Source organism: Leguminivora glycinivorella, chromosome 12, assembly GCF_023078275.1.
Source record: "Leguminivora glycinivorella isolate SPB_JAAS2020 chromosome 12, LegGlyc_1.1, whole genome shotgun sequence".
NCBI classification, from domain to species: domain Eukaryota; kingdom Metazoa; phylum Arthropoda; class Insecta; order Lepidoptera; family Tortricidae; genus Leguminivora; species Leguminivora glycinivorella.
In genome coordinates this window covers 12,126,356-12,152,214 of record NC_062982.1, presented here as the reverse complement: position 1 = coordinate 12,152,214, position 25,859 = coordinate 12,126,356, and the positions used below count along the sequence as shown (strand labels likewise).

At 35.9% G+C, this 25,859-nt stretch overlaps 3 protein-coding genes across 3 annotated transcripts in view; 1 reads left to right on the top strand and 2 right to left on the bottom strand.

The window, feature by feature from the left end:
* Positions 1-9,195: 9,195 nt before the first annotated feature.
* LOC125231881 (transcription elongation factor spt5-like) lies at positions 9,196-10,897 on the bottom strand. Its single transcript, XM_048137474.1, has 4 exons — positions 10,643-10,897; positions 9,867-10,118; positions 9,620-9,784; positions 9,196-9,499 (listed from the first exon to the last, which is right to left on the bottom strand). Exons 1-4 carry the CDS (start codon positions 10,754-10,756, stop codon positions 9,362-9,364), a joined length of 669 nt encoding a protein of 222 aa, XP_047993431.1. The 5' UTR covers positions 10,757-10,897; the 3' UTR covers positions 9,196-9,361.
* Positions 10,898-11,584: 687 nt separating this feature from the next.
* LOC125231775 (gamma-aminobutyric acid receptor-associated protein) lies at positions 11,585-12,395 on the top strand. The gene has a single exon (XM_048137345.1). It carries the CDS (start codon positions 11,741-11,743, stop codon positions 12,098-12,100), a length of 360 nt encoding a protein of 119 aa, XP_047993302.1. The 5' UTR covers positions 11,585-11,740; the 3' UTR covers positions 12,101-12,395.
* A 4,204-nt stretch (positions 12,396-16,599) lies between these two features.
* Positions 16,600-25,859, bottom strand: part of LOC125231642 (nucleoprotein TPR-like) — a 35,036-nt gene continuing 25,776 nt past the window's right edge. Inside the window, 3 exon segments of the mRNA XM_048137124.1 lie at positions 16,600-17,507; positions 18,073-18,181; positions 25,111-25,211. Coding sequence (XP_047993081.1) covers positions 17,431-17,507; positions 18,073-18,181; positions 25,111-25,211 — 287 coding nt within the window. The 3' untranslated portion in view covers positions 16,600-17,430.

The following is a 25,859-nucleotide window of genomic DNA, read 5'->3' as shown; positions in this document are numbered from 1 at the left end:
TCTCTCTCTGAAGTACAGCGAGTTCTGCCTGTTTCGCGTCTTCTGGAGAGCGTATGGTCCTTTTGAAATCTCGTGACACACACGTTGACCTGAAGACTTCCATAAATTCAGTTAGCGAGCCACTTCACGCTGACTAAGCCCACTTTGCAACAGGGCAACTGCTTGACCAGCTTCAGTCTCAGTGATATCCATTTTTTTTCAGTTTTTCAGGTCAATTTGATGGGACCATTGTTCAGGAAGACGTATCAATTACGAAGGATGCATAAACAATGGTAATTACGGGTTTTATAACCAATGGCAAGTGCTCAATTAGGGCAAGCGTCATAGAGAAAATTGGAGGGGGGTGATTTCCCCGCCCACATTTTACCCAATATTCACCCCCACCACAAACTGTCGGTGTCATTTGATAGGGCAGAAAATTACCTATCACGTGGTATTAAAATTTTTGAGGTAGGACTTACACTTTTTTGTAAGCATCACAATGAATAACATTCTGTATATATAGCCTTATACTGATCGTAGCTCATCTGTGCATGGGCTTAACGAATGTCAACAGTAAACGTCAGATTTGGCGGCACTTCACTTTTTAGGTTATAAGAGTTTTTGTACGGATTGTGACTACTGATAGTACTGATAGTAGATGATTAATGTTATATTCCTGATTATTATTTGACACTGTAATTGAAGCAATCAATGTAATAAAGCAAATGTAGCTGGAAGCAGTGGTTTAAATGATAAACCCCCATACCGGAGCTCGAGGGCCACGGACATGCCCTCACATGAAACTGGAAGCAATAGATTAAATGATGGATCCCTGTGACTGAGCTCTTGAGCCTTGGCTTGGCTCACATCTCAGAAGTTGGATAAAGGATCTAATGTCCACAAGGTGCGTAAACGTCACTTGGCCTTCTAAAAGTTGGTTTGATAATAGAAACTACAGAAAATATGTGTATAAATGATACAAGATTTCATTAACTTGTTCGATAAGAGGAGCAAAAGACAGATCGTTTTGTTTACTTAAAACCAAAAGGTTTTTGTTTGGTGCATCTAGCATAACTTTGTTTTCAGTTGATCAAATTATTAACCATTTCTTTTGTATTGTTTGTTTTTGGGCTGTGAGATGAGAAGCTGCCATAGACAAAGGAACAACTCAAGGAATCAAACAGCTGATGTATGATGAGAGGTAACTTAATGGTTGAAGCATTAGCTCTTTGGTGAAACTAACTATGTCATCAGCACAAGCCTTGAACATGTTGATAAGGATATGAAATGCTAGATGGTAAGAATGGCATTGGACAGAATACACAGTATTCTGGTGCAGTGCAGGTACTCAGAGAAAACTGATTAACACATGTAAGTTGAATGTATACTTATTCTTTTGGATGGTTTACTGAAAAGTACTGTTACTAAAGTTCTTTTTTGTTCAGACACATTGGTTATATAGTACCTATATATATGTATGATGAAATATAACAAAGATAATGATATAGATTAACAATCCAAAGTTTTAGCTATTATGTAAAATGAGAAAAGAGCTTCAAGCAGTAGCATGCTAAATTAAATGGTTCGCAGGCTATGTCGGGTTTCAATATAAAGAGATTTTTACCAAGCGGCACACAGGTCACAGGTCATAGAATATATAAACTGTGGTTCATAAATCAGAATACATAGCTCAATAGATAGTTCATGTACATAATTATATATAAAATATATGTATCAGTTATTTGAGGTATAAGGTACAAAGAAATTAGTTTTGATTCCGTAGCGCAATATTTATTTATAAATATTTTGAGATCTAGGCAAATGAATACTACAATGTACATAGTTGATGTTGAATGCTTTATTTAATAATTTAAGGAGAGTAGGCAAGTAAAAAGTGAATAAATAAAATCACAGATGATAAGAATTCCAAATGTGTAGCGGTACTGGTAGTGACATATTAAAACTGGTAGAGTGAATCAGATCTCTATTCCAGACTATTACCTATTGTGTAGTAAGCTAATCAAAGGTCCGCTTATACTATCAAGCCTGAATTTTGTGAAAGTATGAGTAATATTTATGCAATATAAAGATATAATGGGTTTTCCTGAATTGATTACTCCTCAATTATGGATATTATTAATTACTTCAAATTCTTCATTGATTCTCTAATGATTTTTGTGACCGACTGATATGGATAACTGGCATGATTAATCAAGGGGTTACATACAAAGGTAGTTAAGTAATGTTACTAATGATATAAACAGTACATGAGTGTAAAAGAGACACACAACCATTTCATGGTGTCACTATCTTTTAACACTAAATTTCTAAAAGGTTACTCCGAAAACAAAGGTTACAATTTCAAAGCATCATCATTTTTATCCAGGACAATTGGCCTCTGATTCCATTTCGAATTTTGGTACTGTACAATGTACATGTCGAAAGTATGCCTTTGAATATTACCATGTGATATTTATCTATGTTGATGATCAAATATGTATGTAAGTATAAAAGGTTTAGTGATAACCCGGTTCTTTTTTTTAGTTTTTGTTTTAAGGGATTGAGTGTGCACATTACTTTTCCCCACTACCAACATGTTAGAGAGTCAGTAATTCTATGGAATTATTCTAGAAAAGAACACAAATAATTTATAGTATGGTAGATTCAGGTTAATAGACAGAGTAATTATTGATGTATTTTAAGTAAACACAACTACCAGGTCGTAAATTTTAGGTCACTATATTTAAAATTGCAAGTGCCTAGTAAAGGTAAAAAATTACAAGCCAGTTCAAGGTATACAGTGCCTAGTAAAGGTAAAAGCAGGTGACCTGTAGGTACCTACTTATTAAGATTAAAAAAAAAAAATCAAGTTATATAAGTAATTTAAATTAAATTAACCATGCTTGTTTGAAATACCAGCAGAACTTTTTTTTTATTCAATTATCATTGAAAATGGACTTTAAAAAAAAAGTAACAATGGTAAATAGAAGTATCTACTTCAAATTGTTTAGGTACTACCAAGTTTTGGTATTAATACATTTATTTGTTCGGATTCCTGTTGTATTGATACATCATTGGTCACAGCATCTTAGCAGATGATTGTTGCAGTAATTTTATTGTGTGGTGTCGATATGCCGTACATTGTCTTTGGTGGCTTAGTACCTAGTCCAATGATACAAAAAAAAAAGGTAAAATCTAGAGTTTCCAGAGTGACTTAAATGTACTTATGTGGTTAACGGTAAATGACATTTTAATATAAAGAAACCTTGCGAAATAAGCCAGAAAGGGAGGAATTTGGAGTTGGTTTAATTTTTCATAAAGCATCATGAAATCAACTTCTGATCATAATATTTGGTGTAATTAATTATTGTATGATGGAGACTCAGTGATGACCGGAAATAAGTAGGTAAATTTAATCGTATTAAGGTAACCAACGAATACAAAATTGAAGGTTACATTTTATTTAGAAGAGTGCTGTTTACATCCAAATAGAGCTCGACGGCTGTACCAATGTAACAAAAAGAAGAAATGAATAAGATATAAGTAACTGAACTTATTCTAAATAATATGGCTGGTATGCAAATAGCGTTTTCGGCTCCGGCCAAAGACTTCAGAGGTTCATTTTGATTTTGTCTGAATAATGTTGTTTGTTGCGCCCTCGTGAGTCGCTGCAGAGCCAGAGGTTGAAGAGATGTTTCTGAAATTTCCGATTCCAATAAGTAGTTGATTATTGCCATTATGAATCTGCGGGTTAATAAACAATTAACGTTATAAAACTGCAAGAGAAAGAGAATGTAATACGTAGGAAAGTTCATTGAATATTTGTATAGGTACCTAAGAAGTTTTGTTTCATTAAAGGTTACTAATAGCTACAAGATTTCAATAGCTACCCAAAATATTCCCAGGGATGTTGCATTTAATTAATATTTACTGATAAACTTACATAACGCCATGTTTGTATTTCAAAATGGGGTAGGCAGAGCACGTGAAACTGCAATTACGAAGCCAATTTGGCAATTAAGGCGTTAAAAGTAACGGAAATTGTGAATATAATACTTAATTTTCTAAATATATTCAAGGTTGATAAATGAAATTAGTATGAATGTCATTGTATTAAATTAACGATATGAATCTTTGATTAAAATACTGAGAGTATCTACACTATCTACTGAGACTGATGTCCATGACGTCTGATTACTGATTCAATTTCAATACTGATAATTTTAGGTTTTAAGGTACTATACTCAATAAGTAGCAGGTCTCTTGAGGGTAATTTTTCTATGCTTTTCTATGTTGACTGAAAGTTTGTTTCGATGTATATAACAGGGTTAATAACCAGATAAAATCGATGATGGATTATAATGATGGTAATAATCTTATACCTAGACGAATTATGATGATGATGATCGACTGTGTCTGATCGAATTTTTAACGTCTGTGGCTAGAACGAGAATTAGGTACTGACAATAGTATAATGTGTTTCTATTTGTTTTATGTTCCAACGCTGGTAATATGGCTGATCGGATGAAATTGATGATTTGGAAGAGCCTCGCTGCAAGAGCACACTGATGTAAAGAAGGTTAAATCTGATAGATGGCGGAGCCACCGCCAGCGGACCGAGTGCCAAGCTGCTGGTGATCAGGGTCGCAGAGTCGCCTTACTGCAGTGCCGTGTACTTACACGATAAGGAAGCGAATCTCTCTATATGTGCATTGATTGAGAGTGTCGAGATTCAATGTTATAAGATTAATAGCTGGCACGACTATACTAGTCTTTATATACATATTGTAAAATCTTAATTGAGTGCCGAGTTATGGCAGTGTGTAGTCTAGACCAGGCCATGATAGTAGGTAAAACAAACAAAGCTATGTATAGATTGTGACTTATGTCGATTCGAAGATTCTTGTAATGTAAGCTTGTTGCGTGAATCAAATTTTAAACAAAATATTGATAGGTAAATTTATGTTGGAAAACTGCTCAGAACAGGCCTTAAAGGCAGACTGTCCGGGGCAGGCCCTGATTGTTGATGATGATATTATTTGCCATAACAAACATATAAGATTGAAAAGGTTAATACCTTTTGATTGATTGATTATGATGAATGAAGGAGCAGACTGTCTGGAACAGGTCCTGACTGGGTTGGGCCTAACATTCTAGAGCAGGCCGTGAAGGCAGACTGTCTAGAACAGGCTATGATACCAGTTTGGCATTCTAGAGCAGGCCGTTATGGCAGACTGTCTAGACCACACCAGTCTAGAGCAGGCCATACCAAATTATAAAATTATATTGATTGATTAGGTTGAATGAAGGAGCAGACTGTCTGGAACAGGTTTGGGTAGTAGCCTGACATTCTAGAGCAGGCCGTGAAGGCAGACTGTCTAGAACAGGCTATAATACCATCTTGACATTCTAGAGCAGGCCGATATGGCAGACTGTCTAGGCCACACCAGTCTAGAGCAGGCCATAATTTAATTGATTGATTGGCAGACCGCCTTGATTAGTCAAGAAAAGGCCATAACAAATTATATTTTGTTGATGAAAAGAGCAGGCCTTAAAGGCAGACTGCGGATGTTTATGGCATAATATCTCTTATTAATATGTTCAGAACAGGCCTTTGGGTTGACTGTTAATGATATATACTTTGTTAATATAATTAGAACAGGCTTGTAAGCAGACTGATTATTAGTGATATAATATACTTTATTAATATGATAAGAGCAGGCCTAGTCTAGTAGGCAGACTGTGATGTTAATTAGAAAATATACTTTTGCTAATATGTTATACTTTGGAACCGGCCTTGAAGGCAGACTGAGATAGTTAATGATATAATATAAAAACCTCGATAATATGATTAGAATTGACTTTGTAAGGTGAATGTGTCTATTAATGATATATTATACTTAGTCAATACTTAAATAACAAGCCTAGTAGGCAGAGATTGGTAATGATGTTTTATATACTTTGATAAAATGGATAATCATACTGGTTATAAAACAGGTATTGTAAACAGACTGAGATAGTTAATGATAATACTTTGTTCATATGATTAGAACATTTGTGGACAAACTGAGAGTGTTAATCACTTTATATTATGTACAAAATTCAAACTGCCTATGGCATTGTTAATGATACATAATTCGTTAATATGTTTAGAACTGACCTTTGAAAGCGGACTGAGATTATTATTTATATATATACTTTGTTAATGTGATAAGAATAGTTCCTGAAAGCTGTGAAAGACCGAGGGTTGCGATTGATCAAGACACGCATTGAAAATAATGATCTAATTTGCCAGAATGTTGAGTAGGCCTTGAAGACAGGCTGCGGTTGTTAATGGTCGTTTATACCTACTTGTATTAATTGCTTGGAGCAGTCTATGATTGTAAATTAGTTGCTAGATTGGAAAACTTCAACGAAATGCAAGCTGTTACAGCTACTTGATGTTGGTAATGCAAGTGTTTATAAATATGTTGAATATTACAAAAAAAAAGTTATGCATAGGTTTAGAGCAGGCATTAGGACAGGCTGTATTGATGTTGATTTTTACTTACTCATAAACTGTCTAGAAGAGCATGATTTAAGTTCCTTAATATATTAATGAAAGATAGGTAACTGCAGATTAAAAGTGATCTTGATTTGTGATTTTATGAGATTAAAAGGCTGATGATTTTATATGTGTTAAACTGATAGCTCTTGTATATTTTATAACTGTAATAAGGTTACGAAAGAATTTAAGATTCTGTATATGTGTTATACTGATTATTTAATAAGGTTTAGGAGAAGGATACTGTAGTAATGAATGTCTGTGGATTGATACTGTAGTAATGAATGTTGACATTAAGCGTAGATAGGTACCCGTACGTTTGTTACCACTGTTATTGAGGTGAATATGTTTAGTGAGAGGGCTCACTTTATAATAAGGACGGCCGAAGCTGTAAGCATCACAATGAATAACATTCTGTATATATAGCCTTATACTGATCGTAGCTCATCTGTGCATGGGCTTAACGAATGTCAACAGTAAACGTCAGATTTGGCGGCACTTCACTTTTTAGGTTATAATGGCCGCTGTACACACATGGCCAACAGTTCCACCAGCCCCCTTGGCCATGTGTGTAGAGGGCTACTTGGCCGTAAGTTGGCAGTTGGCGCTTGCGCTTGCCGGCCAACCGATTCGTGTCGGTTTTTTGTCCACACATCAAAGGATCTTGGCGCCAATGGCCAACTGCGTTTACACGTTGGCGCTTCATTCAGTTGGTCGTCAGCCGTCAGAGAGGACAGTAGTGATATATTTACGAAAATAATAAGTTTATCTATGCCAATAATAGTGTAGATTTTAGGAAATAAAATAACCTTGCAAATGTTTAATGTATTTCCTAAAAAAGATAAATGTTCTTATCAGAATATTCAAAAAATTGTTAATATTGCAAATAATTTAATTTTACTACGGGGTTATTATTTTTTAATATTTTTTTTTCTGACAACGTCTATGACCAAGAATTTCCTAGATTTTTTCATTACACGTCCATCTTTCATGAAGAGCCAATGCCAAGTGATTGGTTCGCCAATGTGTAAACAGCGGCTCTTATCTTGGCCAAGGGGTTTCACAAAGGGCTGGTGGAACCGTTGGCCATGTGTGTACAGGGGCCATAAGAGTTTTTGTACGGATTGTGACTACTGATAGTACTGATAGTAGATGATTAATGTTATATTCCTGATTATTATTTGACACTGTAATTGAAGCAATCAATGTAATAAAGCAAATGTAGCTGGAAGCAGTGGTTTAAATGATAAACCCCCATACCGGAGCTCGAGGGCCACGGACATGCCCTCACATGAAACTGGAAGCAATAGATTAAATGATGGATCCCTGTGACTGAGCTCTTGAGCCTTGGCTTGGCTCACATTTTACAGAAATGGAAAAAAAATTAAAAATGCTGGGGTGGTCCGTCCGATTTCTTTGCACCCGAGTGTATAATAGTACATTATGATACAAGTGCGTAAAAAAGGAAGTACGAAACCAGTGGAGATTGTTTTAAATCGACAAGAGTTACGAATTTCCTTTTCGCACGTGTATCGTACGACGTATTTCAGTACAGATGGCCCTCCGAAGTTTCGACCTGGCATATAATGAACCACTTCTCGCACTAGTGCGTAAAAAAAGCACCATCTGTACTGAAAAACGTCGTACGATACTCTTGCGATAAGAAATCCGTAACTCGTGTCGATTTAAAACATTCCCTTCAGTCGTGTTTTAATTTATCGCCACTCGTTTCGAGCTTCCTTTTTTACGCACTTGTATCGTAATGTACTATTATTTTAAGAACAGTCAAGTTCCCTATTATAATTTTAAAACAAATTGAAACATAATTGTGATTTAGAATAATTATAAGTAAAGTTGAATAATTCTTTTAATTATATTAGTCTTTGACACACTTTTTTATTTATGTATTTAATAATGGAATGAAGTTTATTATTTTGTTGTTGAATGTGTAGATTTTATTTTTTTAATATTAGTTATATATTTCGTATAATTAATAAATACTTAGTTTTAAGAACATCAGTACCTTAGTTAAAAGTATTCTAGCAAATAAATGTCTTATTCTTATAATGATACTTCTCTTATATTTATATTACATTGGCTGATGCACACTGTGACATGCAATAGTTATTTGTTATACAAGGGGGCAAAGTTGTATTTTAACGCCGAGTGTGGAATTGAGAAACGAGCAAGTGAAAGGATTCTATAGTTGAACCACGAGCGAAGCGAGTGGTTCGAGAATAGAATCCTGAACTTCCGAGTTTTTTAACACACGAGAAGTAAAATACATTTGCACCCGAGTGTAACACAAAACTTTTCCCCTCACTATAGCGAGGAAACTACAACGCAAAAAATGCGTTTATCACTGCTTCCAGTAGTTCCACAGGTGGTAAATCATCTTTATTACTAGATTCACCTACTTTTATCAATTTTAAAGCAGTTAATTTGACTTTATTCAAGGTCAAATTACTTTACCCACTAGTGGATAAAATGCGTTTTTACCCGCTGGTATTAAAGGACAAAACACGTGTTTCCGAGTTAGTGAGGGGAAAAATAAGTTTATGCTGAGAGAAGTTGAATGTAGAAGTTCCATTACATGTCACACCTCTTTCTAAAAATAAGAAGTACTGGGGTAAAACATACACTGTTGACAGATGGAAATAAAAGACCAATTTTTAAGATTTACTTTATTGAACATTCATTTTAATCCCCATTTGTTATAAAATGTTTGAATTACACAAAAGTAAACTGGAATGAAGTGCCAAAGAATTCTTATCTCTTATTAATTTATTTCCTCTTATCTAGTTAGTTGAATTAAGTAAAAAAAACACCAGGAATCTACTTGTCTCGAACCTTGATAAGATCATTTAGATCTAAAGCTACACATATTTCCTTAGAATCAGTGCGTGGATTCCTGTCCAATATTTCGGTAATAGGGTAGTAATTGTCACGGTTGTCCACATTCCATCCTGAATACTGAAAAATTAAACACAAATTTTAACTATTATAAACAAATAATGAATAAAATTACAAAGTAACTCAAAGATTCAATCTTATTTGTTAGCAATAATGATTTTATATAAATGAAATACTTACCACACAAGTACACTTGTGCAAAATCTTCCCGCTGGACTCCATGGGGATAAATTTCTGTAGAAGTGCTTTTCCATCAATTTTCCACAAATTCAACTCATCCAGTTTTGATGTTACCGTGTCTCCGTCCCACTTGACATCAGATTTCAACAGTACAAAGTTTCCAGACTGAAAAACAAGATATAATAATTAGATGACATAATAAATTATGACCACTAAACCTGAATGGCTATGAAAACAATGATCTTACATGGAAGTGCTTTGGTACATCCTTAGATTGGCTGGAATCAGACTTGTTTCCATCAGATCCATTCTTCTCATCCTCTGAGCCCTCCTCTTCATCCAATTCCCCCTCGTCCTCTTCACCTTCTCCTTCCTCATCCTCTTCTCCTTCACCTTCGCTTTCTTCTGAGGATTCATCCTTGCGTTTTTTCTTTGAATTGTTCAGTGATGGTCCTTTAGACGACCGCTTGCGACCGGGACGCCCGCCTGGTTGTTCATTCTGTGTCCAACCAGAACAAAGATTAAAATATAGATTATGCAGAACAATGTATACAAACTGTGTTGTGTATGAACACAAAAAATGATTTTACTAAGAACTCCAGTAATATCGTTATAGTTCGTATATATATATATATATATATATATATATATATATATATATATATATGTATTATTTCGACATTCAAAGCGCCAAAGAAAATTCTGGGTTCCAACACGAGCTGTTGGCGCGTTTTACGGATACGGTCAAACAAATGTGAAAAACAATACATACAATTCAGAGTAACTATTTAATATTGCTCAAAACATAATACTGTAAATGCTTGAAATTACGAATACAGCATCAAACCTAACCTAAGCAGTTACTGTTTGTACCATCTACCATCATATACAAAAATCAAATATTCGTTTTAATTAAAGGCGCATGAAATAAGATGCGCGAAATTTCATAATCAATAATCACAATAGTGGAAGCATTGTATTTAAATAATAAATACAATATTTCATGTTACATTATCAACTTACTGAGTCGGCATCCGGCGTCCAATCTTCTCCCGAGTCTTGAAATTCTTCAGGCTCACCTGCGGGCTCAGAGCCCTCGGAATCTTCGTCTTTCTTTAGGGATTTACGTTTGCGCATATTTAAAGTGAATCAAATGTAATATATGATTAAAATGCCCTATGAAGCTAAACCCACGCCGTTTTTAATAAAATCAAGGCAGACAAGCAAAGCAACGCTTTAGCAAATCGACAAGGCTTGCCCGTTGCCGTTGCCCGCTTGCTAACTTACCATAGACAAAAGTTTTTTTTTCCTCGATTATTGTTTATTAGGGGTTAAATACACTTGCAAGTATACATTCTTTATAATTATTTAACGATAGTATATCAATAAAAAAGCGAGTGTATAGATAGGTATGCAAACAAAGTAATGTTTAATATTTCTAAGGGTGCGCGCCCACGGGCGACAAAGTTGCTCGGCGACTTACGTATTTGTATGAAAAGTTGCGTCGCTTCGTGTGCGCACTTTCATACTAGCCCATGGACGCGACATCAGTTCACAAACTACTAAGAAGATACTAATCAGTTGCGCGCAACAGTTGCCGGCAACAGTTGCCCGTGTGCGCGGTATCTTCTTAGCAGTATACTAACTTTTGCAAATAAACACAAGTCTACCAACATAAGAATTATCTTTCAGTATCACCGGTTTTAGTGATATATTTCTCTTTGGGTTTTGCGTTTATCTGTAGTAGAAATTACAGTGTTGCGAGGTTATATATTTCCTAGAACTTGATGCGCTTTCCAAACTTCAGTTATCGTGCACAATATCAGAATATTTTAATTTTATGCAACGCCTGTTGTAAAGCCATTTAAACAAAAAAAATTGGTGAGACAAAAGGAACTTGTCATCTCTTATTTTTTGAGTGGTAAATGTTTTTCTTTATCTGGCAACTTCATGATAAAATTAAATCGAATCGAAGCGAGCTAGAGTAGCGTCGTAGTCGCGTCGTTGTCATATCAGCTGATTGCGTCATTGCCTGTAAAGACAAAAAACAAAAAACAAGTCGCAATATCGAATTTGGCTTTGTTGTGAATCTTTTGGAAATTATAGTGCTAATACTCCAAAATGAAATTCCAATACAAGGAAGAGCATTCTTTTGAGAAAAGGAAGACCGAGGGCGAGAAAATACGCAGAAAATATCCGGATCGTGTGCCTGTGATCGTCGAGAAAGCCCCGAAGGCACGTTTGGGAGACCTGGACAAGAAAAAGTATTTGGTGCCCTCTGATTTGACCGTCGGCCAGTTCTATTTCCTGATCAGGAAACGCATTCACCTTCGGCCGGAGGACGCGCTATTTTTCTTTGTCAACAACGTTATCCCTCCCACCTCTGCGACCATGGGCTCACTTTACCAAGAACATCACGACGAAGACTTCTTCCTGTACATAGCATTCTCTGATGAAAACGTATATGGCAAATATGCTTAAATTTCATAATGTCCTATTCTTAAATGTATACCTAATTATTAAAATATTATGTGTAGAATTATTTGACCATATGGTGAAACCTAGTTTTAAGGCTTAGTTAATATTCTTGTATTATGTGTTAAAGGTGATATTGATTTATTTGCTAATTCCAGACACAAGTTTGCGTTTTATACTGTTATAATTATAGAATACACAAAATATGGGTAAAATATAATGATGCATTGATTCAATCTCTTTGTTTGGTTTAGTTATTTGTAATTATTTGTCTATAATAATAAAAACCCAAAAAAACTAATATTGTTACTCATTTTATAATATCCCTTTTACTACTTGAAATATAACTTTATGATGAGGTACTTGTATTTTATATCATTTGAGAAAAAGACCTGAAAATACAACCACATACCTAACTAGGTACCTGCTACACATGTTACATAGAGCTCTAGAGCCTCTAATTAAAAGTTGACTTTGATAAGTTCTAGTTAATAAATTCATCTAACCTATAGTAGTAAATTTACATCAAATAACCTGAATTGTTTCCCTGCTGAAAATAAAATTTTGAATGTTTACTTGAAAATCATGACTATCATGATTCATGAGACATAAAAAAAGTCGTAATCAAATTACTACACATTCACATGACATTCACATAATATATGCTGCATGTAGGTAATTAAAACCTTGGTAAGGATACATTTCCATACTTTTACACCACCAGCTTAGAAAGGGTCTGAAAATGTATAATCCTGAATAAACACATAGAGGAACTCTTGGACTATAAATTTCTGACCTACATATCTACTGTCCAAGCGCGGATCCAGCTTCGTGTGCCGGGGCGGGGGGGGGGGTCACGTGGTAAAGGTTCCTGGATCCGCGCATGGTACTGTCAGCAACAGAGTTATGATTACCGCCAAAGTGCCAAAATTATATATACAGATGTCCTGTACATTAAGGTGTGTAATAGTTATTTGTTATACAAGGGGGCAAAGTTGTATTTTAACGCCGAGTGTGAAATTTAAAAACGAGCAAGTGAAAGGATTCTATAGTTGAACCACGAGCGAAGCGAGTGGTTCGAGAATAGAATCCTGAACTTGCGAGTTTTTTAACACACGAGAAGTAAAATACATTTGCACCCGAGTGTAACACAAAACTTTTCCCCTCACTATAGCGAGGAAACTATAACGCAAAAAATGCGTTTATCACTGCTTCCAGTAGTTCCACAGGTGGTAAATCATCTCTATTACTAGATTCACCTACTTTTATCAATTTTAAAGCAGTTAATTTGACTTTATTCAAGGTCAAATTACTTTACCCACTAGTGGATAAAATGCGTTTTTACCCGCTGGTGTTAAAGGACAAAACACGTGTTTCCGAGCTAGTGTGGGGAAAACATATTTATGGCTTTGTATTCACAGCTTAGTTGCTGACTGTACGACAAATTTCCACTTATGGTTCAACTTCGACATCTATTGCTTGGCCGGATCTCAATATTATTTTCTCAAACATGCAATGAAATATTGTCTTTACGTTCCTTAAAATGGGCTGGAAAGTATCGCTTTTTGGGCGCAACAACTCGAGAGGACTGTAAAGGGATTTCATATTATTTTTTAGGCCTAGGCCTGCAAAGTAACTTTTTTTTATAAAATATTGTCCTTTAGAGCATTTTTTTTTATTTCATTGTATGTTTGAGAAAAGCACTATACATGCCTCGGCGTGAAAACGGATTCCCGGCCTCGTATCCCTATCCGGCCGGCCTATATATACCCACTTGGCCGGAAATCCTCATTTTCCCGGCCTCTGATGTAATGTACTATTACAAATACAATGAATCTATTCCCCTTTAAAATAAATATGCACATCTACCCTCAAAAACATTAAAAGCCAAAAATGAAGAACCAAACGTCCTCCTGAATTCCGGACGCAATATAGTAAATAAGACGTTTTTTATTTATTTAAGTATTAAGTTTATTTGTTATAACCTTTACTTCGTGTGTTAAAAAACTCGCAAGTTCAGGATTCTATTCTCGAACCACTCGCTTCGCTCGTGGTTCAACTATAGAATCCTTTCACTTGCTCGTTTTTCAATTCCACAATCGGCGTTAAAATACAACTTTGCCCCCTTGTATAACAAATAACGCGTTTATCAAAAAATGCGTTTATCACTGCTTCCAGTAGTTCCACAGGTGGTAAATCATCTTTATTACTAGATTCACCTGCTTTTATCAATTTTAAAGCTGTTAATTTGACTTTATTCAAGGTCAAATTACTTTACCCACTAGTGGATAAAATGCGTTTTTACCGGCTGGTATTAAAGGACAAAACACGTGTTTCCGAGATAGTGAAGGGAAAAATCCTTTTACCAGTTGGTATGGTGAAAATACATGTTTCATTCAGTAGAAATGTTTTTACGATGACTACAATTTCGTGGGTTGAAGCACTCGCAACGCTCAAAAGTATATTTCCAAAAACCACGAACGTAGCAAGGCTATTTTTTTTTAATCGTCAGGTTTTGTGTCTCAATCCAGTCAAATATAGGAGGGGAAAATAACAACTTTGCCTTATTTTGTAACAATAACTGTTCATTTTTAGGGTTCCGTAGTCAACTAGGAACTCTTTAAATAGTTTCGCCATGTCTGTCGGTCCGTCCGTCCGCGGATCATCTGTGACCGTTAGCACTAGAAAGCTGAGATTTGGTGCCAATATGTATATCAATCACGCCGACAAAGTGCAAAAATAAAAAGTGGAACAAAATGTTTAATTAGGGTACCCTAAAATCGTGATTTTTGACCCCCCCCCCCCTTCTTGTCACAGCTGGTCACATTTGATTGCATTTGATAGACTCCCCCCTCTCACGTGACGTCACATGACACATTTTGCAAATTTACACGTAGAAATTATTGAATGAAAATAGCGGTTAGAAATCAATGTTATTTCCATTTATGCACTTAAATTACTCTTCACCACACCAACAGGTAAAGGCTCTCTTGATACTTCAAAAACGAATGACAAAGTTTCATTTTATCTACAAAGCAATTTCATAGAAATTTTAACTTGATGTCCACAGCTGGCTGTGGCTGGTAGAAAAAACGTTTAAATGATGATTTTGACTCTTAAATTAAAAAAAAATATGAATCAAACTACTTTGTTTGATGTTTTGCACTTTTTGCAGTTAATATTTTCCACGTGTTGGTGTGTGTGTGTGTGTGAATTTGTTTAACCTACGTGCCTTGAAACCCCCGCAACGCTCAAGATTCCACATTCTGAATCGGTTGACAAAACAATTGGTATCTTATATTAATTTATAACCAGATGCAAAGCCGAAAATAGGTGATAGTCTCGGCCATTTAGAACATTTTTAGCTATACATGGCTTAGACAAATTTTAGTTTTTTTTTCGACCTAAGTAATCACGCAAATATTTTTTTTTTATGTTATTCAATTTTTAAATCGCTGTAGTTTGATTTTCTTTAGACACAGATGTTTCATGTTTATTTTATGGTATACGATAGACATTTTACAGTACAAAATAAAACCTAAACAACTTTATAGTAACAAGAGTACGCTTATTGATTTAGTCTGAACTTTTGGAGTTTTCATCGATAAATTTAAAAAAACGACGAATCAAATTTTGTCCAAGACATTTATAGCTAGAGAATGTTCTAAATGGCCTAGATTATCGCCTACTTTTGGCTTTTCATCCGGTTATCGAACATCCTGTATTTGTATACATATGTTTATGAGGTTTTCACATAAAGTAACAGTTTAAAAATCGTGTCCCCTTAAACCCTTAGATTATGATAGATTTTGAAATGCGACGTCACGAAATTTAGGACCCCTCCCCCCCCCTTGTCACACTTCGTCGACCCCCTCCCTCCCCCTTAACATGTGACGTAATTTATGGATGAGCCCTAACGTGTGATATATTGTTGGCTATGTATTAAAAAATGAATAGGGGTTTACTAAAATAATTTGTTGATATTGTTAATATTTTCGGAAATAATCGCTCCAAAAGTTAAAAAAATTGCGTCCCCCCCGCCTCTAACTTTCGAACCATAAGTTTAAAAAATATGAAAAAAATCACAAAGGTAAAACATTATAAAGACTTTCTAGGAAAATTATTTTGAACATGATAGGTTGAACAGTTTTTGTAAAAAATACGGAAAACTACGGAACCCTACATTGAGCGTGACCCGACACGCTCTTGACCGGTTTTTATAGATCTTTCGAATCATAGCATAGTAAAATTTGCCACCGCATACGATTATCTTACGCTTGTTATCGTAGGCATACCAAGGACACGGACGCCTAGACTATGCGTTGACCGCGCTCCGATAACAAATTATTTTCACTTGTGTAGGTACGGTCTAGGAAATTGATTCATTAGTAGTTTACATAGTTCATTCTACATTGAAGTGTTACTTCACTTGAAATAATTTGAGTTGCAACGGCTACATAATCAATTTTCTCGACCCCAATAGAGGGTAAGTAATGAAAAATCCATGAACTTTCAGTTTTTTATTGGTAAATTATAAGGAAATTATTACAAATGGAATTGCTTTCTTTAACTTTATAATAATGACTTATTTATCATAAATGTTTTTAATTGGATACATAAATCTAATGAAATACTAATTTTATGAATTTAAATGTCACATTCTGGAGGTGGTTACTCACCATGAACCACTACAGCTCCTCATTTTTACAAGACTAAAGTTTCCTGCACTTAATAAAACGATACATGTCTTACAGAAAAAAACTTTACATTTAATAAAGGAACGTCTGAAATCTTTATATATTATAAATTACAATAAAAAATTATAACCGCGTCATGAACCATTACATTAAGTATCACTTGGAAACAAATTTGAGAAATTTCGCAATGCTCTAGTCTTTATATTACTCCTTAGAACTACTATAATAGGTACCATACCATATTTTGTCAAAACATATGCCAACATAATCAGGCAATAACTCTTTCACTGCGCGGCTCATATATACGATATGACGTAAAGCCAAGTATTTATGCCCAGAGAAAGGGTTATAGGCAGATTCATTTAGTTTTGTTTCTTGTTCGGTTTCAAAACACATAAACGATATATTATGACAGTAAATCTTTATAGGTGACATTTAAACAATAGGCCATCCACATTTATTCACTCATTCACTCACTTACTCATCCTGGCTATTATCAGGATACTCACACTAATAGCAAAACAATCATATCTATTATGTCCACAACAACGTTTGTGGAACGAATACCTGACTTATTATTAGGAAAATAGTTATGAATATGTGGGAGAAATGTGAAAATGAATATTGAATATGTTATTCTTAATATCTATAGTGGGCCCTCCGCGAAGGTCTTCCTCGCGGCCTCATGCCGCGGCCTCTAGGTCCGCTTTCGCTGTCTGAAATAATTCAAATTTTATTAAGATTGGGAATTGTAAAGCCTTTGATAAAATGTACCGTGCGAGTGGCATGGAGGAGATCTAGCTGTGCCTTTTTCTAAATGCTTTGTATGTAGTTAAAATCTTTAGGATATTTTTGAATAAAAAGGAAAACTGTGAATTTAGTTGCATTTACACTTTAACTGTTAGACACCCTTCCAAAAGAAAGATCATTCATTAAAATTGCCAGAAACACGAAATTATTATAAAACTTTTTTTTTTCAGAAAACTACACCAAATTTTCAAAGAGATGACATGCCATAGACAATTTGAATTTCGCAAAGTGAATGTGAATAGCCAGGTTCACACAGGGCGAGCAGCGTGGCGACTGTCGTGAGGCAATTTCTTAGCGCGGCACACGGCCAAAGTGGACACTTGGACAGTCCCCAGACGACTCTCCACACTCTACACTGTCTGTTAGCCGTGGTGTGGGAAATGCCTCGCGATGTTGCTCGCTCTGTGTGAACCCGGCTAATAGAAGATGAACGTCATGATGGTGTACAAGCAGGGGTAGTGTGGTACGTACCGGCGGCTCGCATCCAGCGCTGGTGCGGCGAAAGCGCGCGCGGCGGCGGCCCGCGGCGCGGCGCTCCCGCTGGCGCGCTCGCCTCCGCCTCGCGTCCCTCTTCTGCAACCTGGGAGAACCATGTATATAAGGTCAACTTAAATATATTCTGTCAAATAAGTCTGTCAGTAAATAAGAACTAAGAAAACTATAGGTATCCTTTTCTCTAGCACCGTAAAGAAAAGGATGCATATAGTTTTCTTTGTTCTTATTTACTGACAAACTTGGTTGACAGAGTATAGTAGATTGTGTACTTATTGGATTTATTGTATCACAGCAACAGTGACAACACTAAAATCGAAATAAATTACACATATCTTAACTATTAAACGAGCAATTCTTGTATATTTATTTATTTATATATACCGACGATCTCGGAAACAGCTCTAACGATTTCGCTGAATATTGTTATGTGGGGGTTTTCGGGGGTGAAAAATCGATCTAGCGTAGCCTTAGATCCCGGAAAACGCGAATTTTCGAGTTTTCATGAGTTTTTCTTTCGCGTTTGTAAACGTAAAATATGGTCCTTAATTTCGCCGCGCGCGCATCGATTCCGCTTAGCTCAGTCGTACGAGGTCGGTCTAATGTACGCAGATAGATCGTAGGTGTCAGGGTTTCGAATCCCGGCCAGAAATTAAGTTTTTGTTTTTTGTCTTTTTTGTTTTGTATTTATAAGAGTTTTTTTTTATCTAAAGATGGGATATATTAAAATAGAACCGAGCGAAGCTCGGTCGCCCAGATATTGAAAGAAAAAGTGACCAAGGCCTCTAGTGCCTGAGGCTGGAATCGAACCAGCATACTCTGCAATTAGAGGTAGAAGTGACAACACTTTTTGCTTTTTGTACATACAATAAAGAGCTAACTTGAAAGAAATACAATTACGCCACAGCAAATTTCGAGTTTTTGGAACTTGACTTCGTTTAAGGAAAAGGATAGCCCAATCGAGACGTTCTTAGTTTATAGAAAAGAATTATGGTTTCTCTACAAAATCTGTCAATTTAATTTGAACTTTCTGAAGAGTCGTTCATTTCAATGGAAATTTTTCAAATGATGGATCCTTTTCGCTAAACTATTTCCAATTTAAAAAAAGCTTGGGCGCAAGCCGTTAGGGAGGAGGATCAAGCCGCTCCTCACTAAATCTCTCATGGTGGAGAGGTTTTATCTTCGAGCAGAAAGTAGTGTAAAAATATTTCAGCTTAATCCAGGATAAAGTCCATCGGATGTTTTTCCATAAATCATTCATTTTTATTAACCGCAAAAACGACGGGGTGTTATAAGTTTGACGTGTCTGTCTGTCTGTGGCATCGTAGCTCCCGAGCGGTTGAACCGATTTAGATTTAGTTTTTTTTTGTCTGAAAGCTGAGTTAGTCGGGAGTGTTCTTAGCCATGTTTCATGAAAATCGGTCTACTATGTCGCGGTCGGGGGTTTTTTCAACATTTTAATTACTATTAGTGCTATACATAACATAATGCATGACTCGCCGATCATAACCGTATACGTTTTTAAGCCGTCAGTATAAAAATCGTAATAATTATGTAATTATAATGAATTCGACCGTAGCGTTAACTAGCTAATAAAATCTTGGTTGCGATACTTGCGATTAGGTTTAGGATATAATTGAACATAGAATATAGATAAGATTTATTTTAAACGTAGCATTATTCCCTGTATGGGGTAAAATGCCCGTAAACATAACTCTATAATATTGATAATGATAACCCTAATTTATTTTTGGTTTTAGCAGTCACTGAGAGTTAGCTATAAATATAAAAATATGATTTACATGATTTTTGTTTCTAGGTAAAGAGAATTCATTTCGACTTAGTAGCGCATAAACTCGTATACGATTCTCGCATACGTGTTTTGTTTACACGGAGACATACAGACATCAAGGGCGAGGCGATTGATGGATAAGAGGGAGTCTAGTGTTTTTAAAGTGTTTTAATTTTATTTTTAGTTTTACGTACTTATAGTATGTCATTTTATCGTTTAACAGTGTATTAGTCCTAACTGTAATGCTGTGTAAATATTAAATAAATAAAGAAATGAAATGAAATGAAATTATCGCCTCCTCCCGTGCGATATCGTACGCATAGTTTACATGATACGATATTTTTTCTCGTACTTCGATAATCGTACGTTCGAGGCGAGAAACTCGTACCATCTAAATGGGGCTTTAGAAGTCACAAGAACAACTGTATCGATAATGCAGTGCATATAACAACTTCGATCCCAGCATTCCCAGCGTGCCCTCACGAACGGCAAAGAGGGTGAAACACCGGAGTGGGTTTAGTGAGTAGGGCCAAGTTCTCCCCGTTTCGCTAGGAAAGGAGAAAGAAACGGCGACCACCACGTATCTTGCGTAAATGTATTCCCATTCGGTCAAAAATAAAGGTAATGTAACTAATGCATAATATATTCCTTTATAGACAAGAGTGCAAGTCATGGCAGTACAACAACAAACTGCAGTACAATGGTATGTCAACCGAGCGGAACGAACGCCGTTCTTGATTGTGTATCGAGTTACAAATTGAAACTGGTATGTATGTATGTCTTACGTATGTTTACAGACATTTCAGCGTTTATACAGCTGTAGGGCAATCATGGTCGCGCGATAGATGATAAAACATCGGGCCGTCCCTATCGCACTTACAAATGGTGCGATAGGGACGGCCTGCTATTTTATCATTTATCGCGCGACCATAATTACCTGCCTGGTGTAGGTGTTTAAAGAGGCCTTCATTATGAATGTTAATTAAATTCGGTAGACAACTTGATAGATATAACATGTAGGATATTTGTTACTTTCGCATTTCATTATTTTATCATGATATTCATGATCCTATCCTAGGCTGGCCTGTGTCGGTCACGGTGACTGAGTTTGTACTGGTTAGAGAGCTCTCCGGTAGCTGACGTACCTTATTTTTGCATAGTTCATAGGTTCAGTATATAGTAATAGATCATCATCATCCTCCTTGCGTTATCCCGGCATTTGCCACAGCTCATCGGAGCCTGGGGTCCGCTTTGACAACTAATCCCAAGATTTGGCGTAGGCACTAGTTTTTACGAAAGCGACTGCCATCTGACCTTCCAACCCGAAGGGTAACTAGACCTTATTAGAATTAATATATATAGATATCAACAGAAATAAAACTATGGAAACGGATTAAATCGCGTATAATGAATTTACAATTCATCCCGACGTTTCGAACACTTTACAGCATTCGTGGTCAACGGGTGACTGGAAATATTACAATGTGCAAAAGCTACCCAAATACAAGAAATATTACCGAACCATGTCCATAAATAATATAGATTTCTAAGGAAGGTTCACACACTATTAATAAAGCTAGTTATACAATATTCAAAAAATTTACCATTACTATGTTAAAAAACAATTAAACAATTAATCTACACAAAATTGACAAAAAACAAACTGCAAATGTCCAACACCATACAACACAAATGCCTCACAGTCTTCGTCGTGCTTGTTCGATTATCAGATGTAACTACTGGATCCCAAGCCGGTGGTAAAGTAAAGCCATCTTCTCTATTAAAGTTTGGATGTTTCTTGATCTCAATGGTCTCGCGCAACATTCTGGGTATATACCGCTTCTACTTAGCAAGAGCCAGAGGCTTATCAAACTTTTATAGCATGATTGACTGTATCCATGACATGTTCAGAGACTGCAGACTTTTGCCGACGGTGCTTGACATCCGCTAATGTGTTCCTTCACCCGTGTGGAAATACTTCGTTTCGTCTGCCCCACATATGACAGACCGCACTCAGAATCTAGCCTGTACACTCCCGCATTTTGATGATGAATGCATGCATTTTGCATGAATGCATTTTGGAGATGAATTGTAAATTCATTTAATTCATTATACGCGATTTAATCCGTTTCCATAGTTTTATTTCATTAGTAACTATCGCGGTAACCGAAGACAATATTAGATATCAACACTATCAACAGCTTAAAAAAACTATTCAGTGATGCTTCTTTCTAGTCAAAAGCAAGTAGCAAATGGAAATCCATGGTCTCCTGCCTACCCCTCCGGGAAACAGGCGCATACTAGTAGTTTAGAGATAATGGCAATTTGTTTTACCGAATAATTATCTTAAAATTCTTACATGATTTATATTTAACGACAAAAATAAGTAATGTAGGAAGTATAGCGTATTGGTGACATTTGTTTTCTTAATGAAACAATGCAATGAAACTTGAGTAGTTTCATATGCTCTGCCTACCCCTTTATGAGATACATGCGTGATTGTATGTATTTATGTATTTTCTTAACTTTCTGCTAATCAACAGCAAGTTTCAACATTTACATTGTTTGGAGAACACACGAGAATCAAAATTACCTAATTATTAATAATCACCTAAATGCGCCAGCTAGCAGCTGCGTGCTGGTGAAATCGCCATCCGGCGGAGCAATATACATTCAAGTTTAAACCGATTACATGGGCACAAATTACTAGCAAATTATCACAAGCGATTTCTATTATGAAATGTAATTTTTTCAAACGTATCATTCAGTAATGAACGGCCATTATGATAAACAGTCGCTCAAGCGGAGACTGCTAGTGCACGTTGATATGACGATTAGTAATGGCAAGGATGCGTAGCCAACATCACAATCGTTTATGCTACTTAGCGAATGTACCGCTAGTACCGCTACTGCTAATGTAATATGGAAGAGTGATAGATATACGCAACGCGTTATTATAGTAGACATTAAGAGGTTACGGTAGCGAAAATGCTAAAATGGAAAGGAGCCCCCCTTTCAACTTGGGAATTTTAGTTAAATATACAGTGTTATTAACTAGATTTATCGAAAAAAAATTGTCCATTAAGAACAACTCAGTCAAAACATATTTCAAAAAAAATCTTTAAAATCTAGGTTCCGTTCTCGACTCTTTCGTCCTTCAAAACTTAATCAATCGGAACGAAATTTGAGAATCTGAATAACAATGAAATAATCTATGTCGGACCGTTTAGCTTTTTTGGTTAATTGTTACCAATCTTGAGTACCTATCACACCTTTTTTTGCGCCACAATGAAAAAGGCCGTTTTTGGAAATTTTTGATTGGCTCTAGAGTCTTTAAAAAGCATCAAAAAAATCAAAACGGTCCGACACAGATAAAAATAATAACAATCTGTGTTGAAAAAATCATTGCTCTATCTTCAAAAACCAGGGAGGAAATCTCTTACCTATAAAATTTTAGTAGCTATTGATATAATAAACAGGTTTCTTTTTATTTGTGTTCTGGAAGTTCAGCAATGTGTAAATATATCACATTTTATGGATAAATTTAGGTGAGACCAACAAGCCAATTCAAATTTACATTGATATTAGAATAACATCGAACTGACGTCATTTATTTATCGTGAGTTTTGCTCGTACTTTTCTGTAGGTACATTTATTGGCTTGATCACTGATTGGATAAGACGCACCACCACGATTAACAAACGACCTGAAATTCAAAACGCTATTGATTGACCGCCTAAACTATCGATTCCAGACTATGTTTTTTAAAACTAGTAAACTGCAATAACTTGGCCCTCCACAAAATGTGTGGAAGGTGACATGTCGCGTGGGCAGTATATTGTTTGCTAACCTATTTTAACGTTGATGATCAACATGATTGTTTAATAATATCAACATGCGCATAATTGCTCGATAGCATGATTCTTATCAGTCATTACTTTATTTTTATTTGCTCAGACACGTTGTGATCACACAATGGCGAATAAATTAAGCATTAGTAGCTAATGATAATGAAGTATCTTTCTGTCTTTCACTCGTTAACGAAATTGGAACATTACATTAGTTAGGTACAAACACATTCACAGTTGTTTATAAATAATATCGGAATAAGATGTGGATATGAAACAGGAAGTAGAAAAACCGTGATAAAGGAAATAAACGCAGTGGACGTAAATATCGCGATCGATTATTATCTTTGTACATGTTATTAATTATTTATACAAAAAAACTAATTCATTCTACATAAATACATTTGATTACATTGATGATATGATAATGAGGGACAAACTAAGGTTAGGACAAATGTGTCACTGACCTTATACCTACAGCCGTATACGAAAAACCGCATGTGTTGCCACGACAGAAAAAAAATCTTCGAATAAATGTTCAGATATAGTTCGAAATGTTTTTCTTTCGTATTATCACGGAAACTCACGAATGTGTTATGCTATTTCAGGCGGTCCCTTGAAGCGCCACGTGAGGTGATATAATATCAGTTTGCTTGTCCATTCATTGTAAGCTCTGGTGCCTGTTGAGTGCCATTCACGACTCATCTAGATATATAGAGCAGTAAAATACGACAAAAAGATGTCAGAAAATTCCACCAGCATCCTTAAGATCCACATGCAAGTGGTTGTAACTTTATAAATACTTCCATTACGGAAGAATCCCTATGCTTCATGTGCAATAAGGACCACTTTATCAAAATTTCAGATACAAACAACCCGAATAACACTTTGTTGCATTTGCGTTGTTGAAGATATAGCGATTCTGACCTAGACAAGGCTAGAATTGAAGTCGAACCAGCGTTATCTGTTTACCGGAGAAGCCTATGCCCCGTGGCCATTCGGCCATGGTGGTAAAAGTCGATATTTCCAAGTATTATTATTATTTCGTTTTAGACAGGCAGCTGATGCTGGTACGTCTAAATCATAGTTCACTTTGCACGATTTCACTACTTAGATAGTTTGTCTATTTTTAAATTGATTAACACTGGTAGAGTTCACAACTTCAGAGGGTAATTTGTTCCAAGCTTGCACTATTCTGTTTGTAATGAAGTTTTTACCGATATTTGTTTTGTGCTTTGTTGTTACAAGTTTTATGTTGTGTCCTCTTGTGCGCGTGTTTGAATTTCGAGTGAACAGTGAAAAGTATATGACCACTTTCTGAAGGCTTGTGGTGTGGCTCAAAATCAATTTTATTATGAATTCCGGCTATTTACTAACCTGGTGTGGAGACGACGGCTCGCTGCCCTGAGAGCTGACAGCTGCCGCTTCCTCCTCTACGCGAGATTCTTCCCACTCGCGACTCTCATTGCCTTCCGATCCTGTAACATTCATTAGCGTTCAATGTGTGCGTAAATATGTATATTAGAAATAAAGTCACTAAGTTCACCTGTGGGTGTAGGAATTGGATCAGACTTCAGAGTAAGCTAGCTAACTTTTGCGGCTAATGTCCCTAACATTAGACTACTCGGCCACGGGCGTATAAGTTAAAAAAATCTGGTATATGCTATCCTTTAAAGCCGGCACACATAAAGATCTGATTTCATATTATGTACATGTATTTGTATTAATATTATGTATGTATTTTGTGTATGTTTTTATATTACTAGCTTTTGCCCGCGGCTTCGCTCGCGTTAAATTCGAGAAGAAGAATGCTCCATACAAACTTTCACGACCCATTTTAGGGAAGGGTTAGAAAGAGACAAAAAGTTGCCTATGTCACTCTCTATCCCTTAACTATCTCCACTTAAAAGATCTCTTCAATTCGTCGCTCCGTTTTGTCGTGAAAGACGGACAAATAAACAGACACACACCTTTCCATTTATAATATTATTTATGGTTGTATTATTGTGTCCTAAAAGTACCTAATTGTCTTGTTTTAATCACGGTTTGCACCGCCTACAACTTTTCTGCTTTGCCTAATGGTTGACTGGTAGAGAATGCCTTGCGTTTTTATTTGTGCAATAAAG

What these genes read in the sequence shown, in the direction of transcription:
- LOC125231881 (XM_048137474.1), bottom strand. Translation starts at nt 10,756, where the DNA reads ATGCGCAAACGTAAATCCCTAAAGAAAGACGAAGATTCCGAGGGCTCT. An exon ending in ATGTACCAAAGCACTTCCAT is followed by an intron (nt 9,785 to 9,866) that starts GTAAGATCATTG and finishes CTTGTTTTTCAG; the next exon opens with TCTGGAAACTTTGTACTGTT. An exon ending in TGCACAAGTGTACTTGTGTG is followed by an intron (nt 9,500 to 9,619) that starts GTAAGTATTTCA and finishes TTAATTTTTCAG; the next exon opens with TATTCAGGATGGAATGTGGA.
- LOC125231775 (XM_048137345.1), top strand. Translation starts at nt 11,741, where the DNA reads ATGAAATTCCAATACAAGGAAGAGCATTCTTTTGAGAAAAGGAAGACC.